Source organism: Larus michahellis, chromosome 4 (assembly GCF_964199755.1).
Source record: "Larus michahellis chromosome 4, bLarMic1.1, whole genome shotgun sequence".
Taxonomy (NCBI): Eukaryota; Metazoa; Chordata; class Aves; order Charadriiformes; family Laridae; genus Larus; species Larus michahellis.
The window spans coordinates 23,963,475-23,974,952 of record NC_133899.1 but is presented as its reverse complement, the minus strand read 5'-3'; the positions used below and the strand labels follow the sequence as shown (position 1 = coordinate 23,974,952).

The 11,478-nt window shown below is 44.7% G+C and overlaps 1 protein-coding gene across 2 annotated transcripts; it reads right to left on the bottom strand.

The window, feature by feature from the left end:
• Nucleotides 1-1,363: 1,363 nt before the first annotated feature.
• Nucleotides 1,364-9,586, bottom strand: CNIH1 (cornichon family member 1). 2 transcript variants are annotated; one of them, XM_074583521.1, is made up of 6 exons: nucleotides 9,423-9,586; nucleotides 7,416-7,484; nucleotides 7,078-7,125; nucleotides 4,075-4,187; nucleotides 3,060-3,203; nucleotides 1,364-2,272 (listed from the first exon to the last, which is right to left on the bottom strand). In XM_074583521.1, exons 1-6 carry the CDS (start codon nucleotides 9,501-9,503, stop codon nucleotides 2,245-2,247), a joined length of 483 nt encoding a protein of 160 aa, XP_074439622.1. In that variant the 5' UTR covers nucleotides 9,504-9,586; the 3' UTR covers nucleotides 1,364-2,244. The 2 variants fall into 2 exon arrangements, with proteins under 2 accessions (XP_074439622.1, XP_074439623.1); XM_074583522.1 differs by lacking the exon at nucleotides 7,078-7,125 and having other exon boundaries at nucleotides 9,423-9,583.
• Between the last annotated feature and the right edge of the window lie 1,892 nt (nucleotides 9,587-11,478).

Sequence of the window (11,478 nt, the reverse complement as noted above, 5' to 3'; positions counted from 1 at the left end):
AGGGATTACAGAATCGGAGTAAGGAGTTTTGGGGTGAGGAGGGGGCTCCTCGCCAAGCTCCAGAGGGGTCGGGATGGAACCCACGCCTCCACACAGAAAATGAGATAAGGCCTGAAACTGCTACAAATATTTCAGGACAGTCAGGAAAATAAAAATCGTGTGGTGCTGAACACTTGAGCGATAATGGCAGAGGAAACTGTCAACAAATGCAAAGAAAACACATGTTGGGAAAAAAAAAATTTATGTACCTAGGAAGAAGGTGTTGAGGATCTCTTATTACTTAGGAAGGAGAATTTGAAGTTCTCACAGCCTGAATTCTCATCCCCCCACCACATTATCAAAAGAGGGGAGGAATTCAGAAGCAGAACGCAAGCAACCGCCGCTCTAAAGTCCCCGGGGCACCCAAATCTCATGTGATGACAACAGTTCTGGTCTCCTCCGGCTTTGAAAAGGAACGTTTGGGGAGGAGAAGGGATAATCACAAAGCTACGGAAGGACTTTCAATCAAGAAGAGATTAAATGGACTTCTCCGCTTTGACAGATAGCATGATGAAGGTCTATTCAATCATGCCCAGCATAAATAAGGTGGAAAAGGGGAAATTTTCAATACATCTTAAAAAACAAGAGCTTAGAGGCACCAAATGCCTTTTTTTTTTTTTTTTTTTTTTTTTACTTTACTTTACATACTGAGTAATTCCACTCACTGTCTCACTGTATCTTCCAGCCCAGGCTACAAAAGTGCTCAAAAAGCAACTGAATTAATGGAAGAAAAGCTATTCAAGGGCTGTTGAAGAGGCCAAACCTCTTGTTCAGGCCATCTGTAACAGGCAGATTTCCAAATCCGTGCTTCCGCTCTTCAGGCAGAGATATTCCATACCTGCCCTGTTCATATTCTGTTCCCTCAATTGCAGCCGCCGCCCAGCACACCAGCACTGGAGGAGCTGGATTCCTGGTACCACCCGGCGCAGCCATGCGTACCGTTTTTATTGCATCTAATGCCCGAGACACCCAGAGTGAACAAATAAACAGTTTATACAAAAACATTTTACTAGAACTAAGAAACTATTCATTATTCTCCAGCACAGGTAAATGAAAAAAAGATTCCTAATTATTACTCCTAAATTAAGCAGCAGTAACAATTTACAATGCGGTATTATCTGTTCAGCTAAAACACCTTCCCCTGCCCCATCTACTATTTATCTGCAGACCCATGAGAAAAAGCAGGAAATCAGAGCTTCCCTTTTCCAGACAGAACGCGATTCAGTGTTCTATTTTTAAAAGGCAATGCAATTATCCATCACAAACAGATGAATACAGCAAGTATCTCTTCAATTGAAAAACAAAACAAGGCACCAGGTAAAAATAAGTGTTTCTGAATCTGAGATTTTTTTTTTTTATTATGTATTGCACTAAGGAACAGCAGGGCAGTTTCACAATCTCACTTTCTGCTTTGCAAAGGTCTGTGTTATTACTCTTAAACTCAAGAGTGTTTCCATCATTGGACTTGACAAACGTTGTAAGGTTTGACCGTTTCTTAATAACACAGCACAGACATTAAAAAAAAAAATAACCACCATTTAAATTAATTCCTTCGTGGACAATTCGACTTCTCCTATCACAATAACATCTGCTTGAGATTAAAGCAAGGCTAATGTTTGGTGAAAATACAAAGTCTGAATCATGCATATACAGGGAAAGATGAACCAGATAGATAGAAAATAAATACAGTAAACCGAAATAGAACTCCTATTTTTGCAACTGCGTCCATGAGTTCATCTCTTAAGACCAACGTCACCTACAGGTAAAACACACAGCACCGCCAGTCCTCCCCGAGCACTCGGCAGCTACAGGTGATTAACAGAGTGGGAAACGCAAGTCCAAATGAGCCACTACGAAGCCCAGCCTAAAGAAAATACCTACGGCTAGTCAGTAACCGATACCTACTTGAAGATTATGGCTGTTCCTTATGGAGTGCAAAGTCAAAACGTTTCGAAACCTGGTAATCTTTGTATTAATTTACATGTAATTCTTTGATTTCAGTGTCCCAGTAAAATATAAGAAAACAGTCCTTCCACAAGTATAAAATGTGGAAATATTTTAAAAATCGGGGAGTCATTGTTTTCTAATGCAAACGCGATCATCAGATTCCGTATTTAATCTTGGTAAGAGGTTCTCGTTGTAAAGAATCCATGTTTTGTGGCTTTTGCATGCACTTAACTGGAACAAAGCTTGCAGAATGTCTTCTTAAGAGCTCACCAGAACGTAAATCATGCTGGAAAATAAAATAAGAATATTAAGATGCTGTATTTTGATTAGCATTATACGTTTAATTATACAGTTATATATTCTAAGGAACAAATGTGTGTGAGGTAGGTGGATTGTGACTGAAGACTTTACACAAAGTCACAAGCACATGCGAGGGGCATTATAAAGCACAACACGAACTGATGCAGCAGCCAGTTGTCACTAGCCCCAGTGCCACTGTAACAGGGAGCCCTGTATGAACACGATGCTACGTTTAAAGAGCCTGAATTACCCCCGCTGTGCTGTAAGAGTTGCAGAGAGGGAGGAGGACAGCACACCCCTTCCCCTCTCACATGCCCAGGGCAGACGCAAACACCATGCAGCGAGTCGGTTTTTGGCCTGAAGGAAGAACTGGGAGCAGGAACCAGGCGGTGGCACTGGCTTTTGTGCCCTTTTCACTCTTGGAACGACTCCTCTACCTTTGACTTCCACAAAAATCACATTTTCATCAAAATACCTACTTTAAAAATATTACTGTTCCAGCTTTTTAATGAAAATACTGGGAGGGGCATTATTATATTATGCTTAAAAGAAGAAATGCTTGGAGCTTTCAAGTCTCCGGTCATGGTAGAGAGACTCAAATTAGTAATTTTGATCAAATTAAGACTTGTGTTTTAGAACAGAATAAATGGTGATTGTGGATTCTTTTTCACGAAAGCTGTCGCTATATATATCCCTAGGTACAAAATTTCTCTTGTGCATGGAGCCAAAATTTCAGACTGAAGATTAGATGGGAAAGAGAGGAAAAAACTTACCCATATAGGTAGTAAAAAAATGATAGAAGGTAGAATGCTAATTTGCACCATCCTTCTTTCTGGCAATAGGCTAAAATATCTGCATTCATGATGGTTGTAGGATCATACAGACCAGGGCCACTCATCACAGGTCTACTCATGTACCTGAAAGTGACGCACAGTTAGTTTTGTGGTGACAGCGATGGGAAACATTCATTCCTGTCCCCCACCCACCAAGTAACACCAGAACCGAGACAAGGAATCGCACCCCTTAGAACAAAGTCCATCAGCTCCATGTAGGAGATGGCGAACTGCAAGAGCAACACGGAGCTCCAAAGTAGACATGCCTATGGAAGGGCTTTCCCAGAAGGTGCTGTGACAGCTTACCTCAGCCTTAAACCATGCTGAACTCTGGTACGCCAAAAGGAAATGGCACAAGTTTATAAATAAATGAAAAATGGGATTTCTTGTGAAAGGGTTGGAAAAGCCGGAGAAGAGATCAACATATAACCCTACGTAACCTACAGCCTCTTCTCACGAATACAACGCACACCAGCTCCCATGCTGAAGGACTACTCATACGGGTCAACACAAAACAATCCTGAAATTGTAGTTTAACGCAGGCAACTAGTAAAATTACTACCACTTCCTGCATTTCCTCCCTGCACAGGACTCATGCCAGCAGAAGGAGAGGTGGTGCCCATGTCTCAGCAGCAGGAGGAAAGTGGGATTGTCACTGCTCCTGGCAATTCGCACTGTGCACCTGCAGTATCAGGACTGCTTTGACACATCAGCTACCTTCGACACACACAGCACAACTCGACTCTTGCACAGCGCAAGAGAATAACAAATAAAAGTGACAGAGAAAGCAAAGTGATGGTTCCTATTTTATAGCGATGACATAAACTTTTTCAGTATCATATCAGAAAGCATCTTTATTCGCCAAAGACACAGAACATGTAACAGGAAACACTGCAACGGGAGAATGAGTGACAATTAAACATGAGTACAGAGATACCGGACTCATCAATATTACCTCCAAATATGATAAGCCAACAAAGGCATATTGAGACCCAGTGTAAGCCACTCTGCTGCACAGAGAAACATAACACAGAAGAATGCATGGATGAGGTACTCTGGAAGTACAAGCTGGAAAAGAAAAATACGAGTTAGAAATTTTGATTATCCAAAGCAAAACGTGTGGTGTTTAATCTATTTTGGAGGTAAGCTATTGTTTAAAAAATATTATTAAAAAAACAACACTAACAAGAACAGGACTGCAGAAAGTGAAAACAGCAACCAGTGGTATGTGCCTTGCTGTTTTCACATGATATTCACGAACCATGAAGAAAAATTTATAAAATTAAATGCTGAGATCAAGTTTTTTATTGCTTCTATTATGTGCACTGTTAACAGACTCCACGCTTTATATATGACCTTTGTAACAGAAGAGATCGAGATATTTCTGCTCATGCAACAGAGAAATATCAGTAGGAAACATGCTCCATGTAACAGTTTATAGGCAAAAAGATGGTTTGTGTTTTCCTATTTGACAGCTTGGTTTTGGAATTCATCCCTCCATAATTTTTCAAATTCCAACTATTGGCAAAACGTAACATCCTCGGCAGAGGCTTTATCAAACCAAATCAGCAGTGACGTTGGCAGGCGCACGGGTCTGCAGCGGCGACGCTGTGCTGCCTGCGGCGCAGGAGGCCACCACGGCAGCTACGCACGTACGGCTCAGGGCCGACGAGCCAGCTTCGTTTTCCTTCGCAAGTACCTAACATGCATGCTTTAGAGCATCATGCTTGCCAGCGGAAGCCCACAGAGCTAATTATCAGTTTACTATGAAATCACACAAAGCGTGAAATGCCAGGTAGCATTAGTGTTATTAATAGGAATACTATGGAGAGATACATAGATTAAATGCATGCAAAGAGCCAGCAAAACCTCACACCCTGCCACAGGAGTAAAATTTTCTAAAACAAGTCACCCCAAGGTGACATCATTTATTCCTTTATCACGGAATTCAGAAAGAAACAAATCTGTCATATTTCAACTTCTCAACTCAGGACCACTAAAACATCTCTTCATGAAAAATACTCCATTTCTACCCAAAGATTTAAGTGTGTGCACACCCCACACACACACTCTGCCCTGCTTTTTGCGTGAAATCACAAACGTTGCATGGGATGACTGCACAGAACCTTCAATGTTTTATAATTTTTTTCGTTCTCTCTAAGCAGACATTTCTTTTGAACCCCAAGAATATCTTCCTAGAAATCTAAAAACTACCAACAAACAGCCATTTTCACCACCTACTTTGCTACAACATTCTGCTTCTCTAAATGAAGAATATCAAACAAAGCAAACTTGCATCAACATCAACAAAAATAAGCTGTCATACATGAAATGTTTCAAGTAAATATTTTTGTCCAGATCCTTCTTTGTATACTTACCATTTACAACTTGGCAATTATTTATAGTAGAACAACAACAACAGACCTATCCAAAAACACAATGCATTTGGCAGCCTGCTGAGACAGATTTACCAGGTCAGAAAATCTGTAGTTTATTTAACTACGCATCTCAAAACACATTTTTCTTTCTCTTGTTTATTACACCTTCCTGCCACACCAGAACACCTGACTCTTTCAAACCTACTACACTTGATGCTCCCTGGCTGTCCTAAAGGAAAATGAGCTACATCATATTCTGCCATTATATTTAACAGGGAAGCGAGGGAGGAAGAAATCTTGCTGCTGAGAAGAGATACTACTATAATAGGAGCAGGGAAGAGAAGAGAAGGCATCAACAGTGTACTAAGCAGTTGCTATTTTGGGATAATCTTTCTACTGAGGTATCTCAATTCCTACCAGGATTTTTGATTCTTTATACAGGAACAATGCTTCAGTGTGTTTGTCCAGCACCATTTACCAGATCCCCTCAAGATCGTAACTTCACTGTTAGTGGCTAATCTACTTTTACAACAACAGCAAATATTAAGTTATTTAATATTTTCAATTCGCAAAGCTATCATATAAATAAACACTACATGCATGTGGGTTAACAGAAGGTTAATTTTTGCATTAAACATGCGCATTACAACACTTCAAAGGTTGCGATAAGATCATAATGCATCCATGTAATGACAATTTGCCTTCCCCCGTACCGTAGCAGAAATGACCGTAGAACGGACCAAGCAAGGGAAACTGTTAGATGCACAGCTATCTGAGCAGCAAACCTCATCCTCTGGGATGGAATCCTCTGCCTATCCCCTCTCCTCCTCCTCCCCACCATTCTCACGTTGTAATATTCGCTGTCAATTGACATGACCTATGTCTAACACGCATTTTCCCCCCAGCTACTGTAAACTCGTTTTTAACTTGCAAAATTTACTTCAAAATACAATAAAGTTACAGTCCAGGCCACACTGCTGCGCTGCCCCTGCTTTCTACCTCAGCCTGGGCACAGTAAAAACCATGAGAAACGCACAAAAACCCTGCTGTATCAAACCATATGCTCTTTAACTAGCATCCCTTTTATTATTGGCCTGTTACAGATGCAAGCAAATAGTTTGTCTCAAAGTCTTTTCACAAACCAAGGAGTGTCAGAGTTGCATCCGAGAGGACACCAAGATACACCCCTGATCCTGGAACATAAAACAAAGAAGTGAAGAGAATGCCTATTACATTATGCCCACCCAAATCCTCCCAGTCGATACTTAAAAAACAACTAGTCTCCTATAATCTCAGAGTTCAATACATCTTGCTTGAAAAGTACTATTTATTTCTACCTGAATTTACTCCAGCTAAGGACATATATAACAGGCATGTAACAGTTTTCCCCACTTCATTGGGTAAGCAAGCAAAGTTGTTTTGCACAAAATATGGAAATCCATGAAGTTGCTATAAACCCCAACAAACAAATAACGAGCAGATGAACAGGCAGACTAAACAAAACAGCTTAATAATATTACAAATGTTCCTAACAAAATGAAAGTGGCATTAAAAACATTAAACTGAAAAGCAGTACACACCTTTAATGCAATTTTGACTCTTTTAATCTTTTTGACCTTTTCAACTGTCTTTGTGCCGAAAATGTAAAAGCAGATTGAAAGAATGTTAGTACGACAGCTGACAAGATCACCAGCAGATTAATAACAGTCAGAATAGTCAACATGAAAGCAAAGAATCAGACACAGAAATTTCCCTAGAACTTGTATCGAACAGCTAGGTTTTGTCCACCCAGATGCAATTCTACTGCAAAGTTTGAATAGATCAAGATAACATCAAAACCACTCAACTTTACATACATTTATTAAAAAAAAAAAACAAAAAAAACCCCACAAACCAGAACGTTTAGCATGCAACTTACAGGATTGAGTGTATTACATTGGTCTATGGGGTTCTTGTAGTCGGTCTTCAGTTCATCAAATGCTATAATCTAGAAAAAAAATTGAAACAGCTGTGATTCTTCAGTCCAGGAGCAACAATGTATTTTATCCATGAAAAGCAACATTTTGGTATAGAGCCATAATGTTCCAGTGCTGCCACCATACTGAGGAATATAATTTCTAGTTCTAGTGTCATAAACCCACAGGTAAAACACATTGGATACAGGTTGTACAAACAAGAAAGCAGAAGATACTTCAGGCATTCTCAGCCCTCTGCCCACACTCTGCCTTTTTACTCCTCACCAGCAACCAATTTCCAACGTCCCTTCAGCAGTTTTTAACCCTGCTCGCAGTGCATCAACCTCCCCCTGCTGCACCGACCCCAAATGCTGCACGTGACTCTCTTGGTTGCCAGCAGGAACCTGACACAGGGGTCATTAATGAAGAAAAAACAACAGCAATCTTAAAAGCAGCCAGATGCTTTCTCTCGTTATTCTCACAGTAAATCCTGGCCCCCTGTGTATGTCCAAAAGGTGCATCCATAAAAAAAACCCTCTGTACTGGACCTTTTCATGCCATAAAAATCAGACAAACATACGGCATGAAATAAAAAAAAAAGCCACTTCTAAAGAACAAATGTCATACCAAACTTTAAAAAAAAACAATCTTAAGACAGAACAAGTTATTATAGGTATGAGATTCATCTATATTCAATATAAGCCCCAATATGCTTACAGGTACTGATTTTACAATGGAACAGTTTCTGTTTTCTGCCAAAAACAACATCCTCCTGCGTCCTCTCCTAGAGCTGTATTGCGCAGTGGACCCATGGCAGGTTCCTGGCTCTCTCTGTGCCAGGTTCAAGTCAGAAAACTCTCAAAATAATAATTTTTTTAAAAATCTCTAAAATTAAGTCTCACTATAAAACATGAAAAGAACGCAACACTTCACTCCTTATTTCTGTTAAATCAGCAGCCAACCTGACACCAGGCCAAAACATTTTCAACCCCTATTTTAAAAAAAGATGCACTCATTTAAAATACCCTTTAATGAAATGGATGTGTCTTATGTCAGCACTCGAAAATTCACTTCGTCCGCCGACAAGCGCTGCCTGATTTCCACCTCTCCAAGGTAAGGATGGCGGCGGGGCCTAGATGCGGCTGCTGGGCTCCCACCACCGCCGCCGGCCCCCGGGCAGAGAGAAGACCCCCAGGGGCCTCCAGTCCCCACGCTGCGGCTCGGGGGGCGGACGGAAACCCCTGGGAGTGGGGGTTCTCACGGGAGACGGTGGACAGACAGATGGACACGGCCCCGACCGGGGCAGGCGGCCCGGCCCCCGCGTCCTGCGCGGGAGAGCGCCCAGGGCCTCCAGCCGGGCACCGGCTCCAGGGAAAGGGCCGCACCGCCAGCACCGGCTCTAGGCCCGGCCGCTCAGGGCGGCGGGGCGACCGCCCCCCCACCTCAAGGCCGCAGGGGCGACCGGCCCGCCCCGACCCCTTCAGGGCTGCGGGGGCGACCGGAAACATTCCCCCACCCCGTCAGGGCCGCGGGGCGACCGCCCTCCCCCTCAGAGCCGCGGGGGCAACGGGACAGCCCCCCCACCCCTCGGGGGCGACCGGACCCCCCCCACCCCTTCAGGGCCGCGGGGCCGACCAGACCCCCCCCGCCCCGCCTCGTCAGGGCCGTGGGGCGACAGGACACACACACACACTCAGGGCCACGGGGCGACCGGCCGTCACCCCACACTCAAGGCCGTGGGGCGACAACAACCCCCCGGCCTCCCATGGCCGCGAGGGTGACCGGACCCCCCTCAACTCCTTCAGCGCCCCGGAGCGACCGGGCCCCCCTGTTCCCCCCTCAAGGCCGCCGTCCCCTCAGGCCCGCGGGGCGACCATCCCCTCAGGGCCGCCGTCCCACCACTCAGGGCGGCGGGGCGACCATCGCCGCGGGGCGACCGTGCCCTCATCCCGCCCGCCGCCCGCACTCACATGCCAGATGGCGAAGAAGATGAGGGCGGCGGTGAGCAGCAGCGCCAGCATGTAGCAGAAGGCGGCGAAGGTGAAGGCCATGGCGGCAGGGCCGGGCGAGCCGCGGCAGGGCGGCGGCGGCGCGGGGGATGCCGGGAAGGATCATTCACCGCCGGGGCCACGCCCCGCCTCGCCGCGGGCGCCCCCTGTCGGAGCCCGCCGGCACCGCCATTCCCGCGAAGGGAGCGGAGGCAGGGAATTTCCCGTAGGATGGAATAACGGGAAAGGAGGGGCCGGGGGAGGAGGTTCTGCAGTCGCATAGCGGAACCGTTCGGGGCTTGCGCAAAAGAAACGGCAAGAAAAGAAATAGTTTGAGGAGAACATCCCGTATTTTCCTTCCCCAGGGTCCCAGAAAAGTCGTTTCAGTTTTAAGCAAGGATACCCTGCAATAAAGGCAACTCGGGATAGGATTTCTGCCACCGTTTCCTCCAGACGAGCAGCGTGAGTAACGATTTCCATAAAAATAACAGCTGCCAAATACTCAACAGTTTTTTCCAGTGATATCTGCCGGAAAGCTTTACGCACAATTAATTGAGTGTCAATGAGATGAGCAGAAGCTTGATTTCCTTCACCAAAATAAGAGGGAAAACCGTGGCAAAGGAGCCATCTTTAGGAAATCAGTTGTTGTGAACACGAAGTTGATCTTTTGGTATAAAATCCCTCGTCTCGTTCCCATACTACTCCTATAAATCCCCTGCAGTGTCATTATGACCAGTCAAACTTCAATGTGAAATCCAGAAAACAGATTTAAAAATTAACCTGTGTGAATATTAATTGGAAAGTAAGAACATAAGACACCCTTAGACCTTGGGACTGGGAAATGCTGGTTTTCGACCGCAATGTGGAAACCAGCAGTTTGACCCATTTGAGGTAGATTTCCTTCAAAAGGCACCCAGATACAGCGACATCCTGGTTTGAGCACCACAGGATTAATTCCTCTTTCAGTGATTTTACTTTTCAATAAGGTCTCTTAAAATGCTTGGGAAAACTGTATTTTTAGAAGACTCTAGTGGCTGAATTTATGAAAATATTTACTTTATAGCCAGCTCTGGTGGGGGGGTTTCAAGGTCTCAGTGTTTTCGAGCTCACCAGGTGCAGGGACGAGGAGGAGCGAGACCCAGGCACTTGCCCCAAGCTGCCAACAGGATTATTTCATACCATGAATGTCACATTCAGTACAAATTACAAACTTTGCTGAGGAGTTCTCTCTCTCTCTCCCTTGATAGCGGTGGTCCAGAGAACTCCTCTCCCCGGTGCCGGAGCCCTGAGCCCTTCCCTTCCCCCTGAAGCCGCAGCGCTCGCAGTGTCCCACATTGGCTGTCCCTGCTGGGAGTGCAGCTCCCTGCTGGTGGAATGGGCTGGTACGGTCCTGTATTCTGTGTTGGTATCGGGATCAATATGGGTTCTTTAGTATTATTAACTATTTAGTCTTACCATATTGAATCTGTTTGTATTTCAGCCCTTGGGTTTCCTTGTTTTTTTCCCAATTCCCCTTCTTGTGTGGGGAGGGGTCATCAGGTGAGAGATAATTGTCTAAACGACAATAAATTGTTGTGGGTTCCTCGATCCATAACAAGTGACCATCACTGCTTCAACTGTTACGCCTAGAGCCTCCCTGGCGAGGCAAAGCCCTGCAGAATTACAGATGCTTTGGCACCAAATCTACTAATATTGTTGATGAAGGAGATCTGGCTCCTTGCAAGACCCACTCCGAGCCCCCAGGCTCACCCGGAACATGGGGATTTGTGCTTCAAGACACATAAATGTGCACTGAGGACTCTACACAGGATTATGCGAAGTGTCTGTTGGCCACCGCAGTGCTGTCAGCAGCACCACAGGCCACTGCAGCAGGAAGAGTTCCTTCCCGGCACATCCCAGCACGGATGCTGATGGGTTTGGATTGGCATGCGTGATCCGTATTAGCTGAAACACTAAGAAAGAACAGGGAAACAAATGGTCTGTCCTACACCCACGTAAGCAACGGTGTTGCTATGTTGCTAATTATATTCTGTGCTCC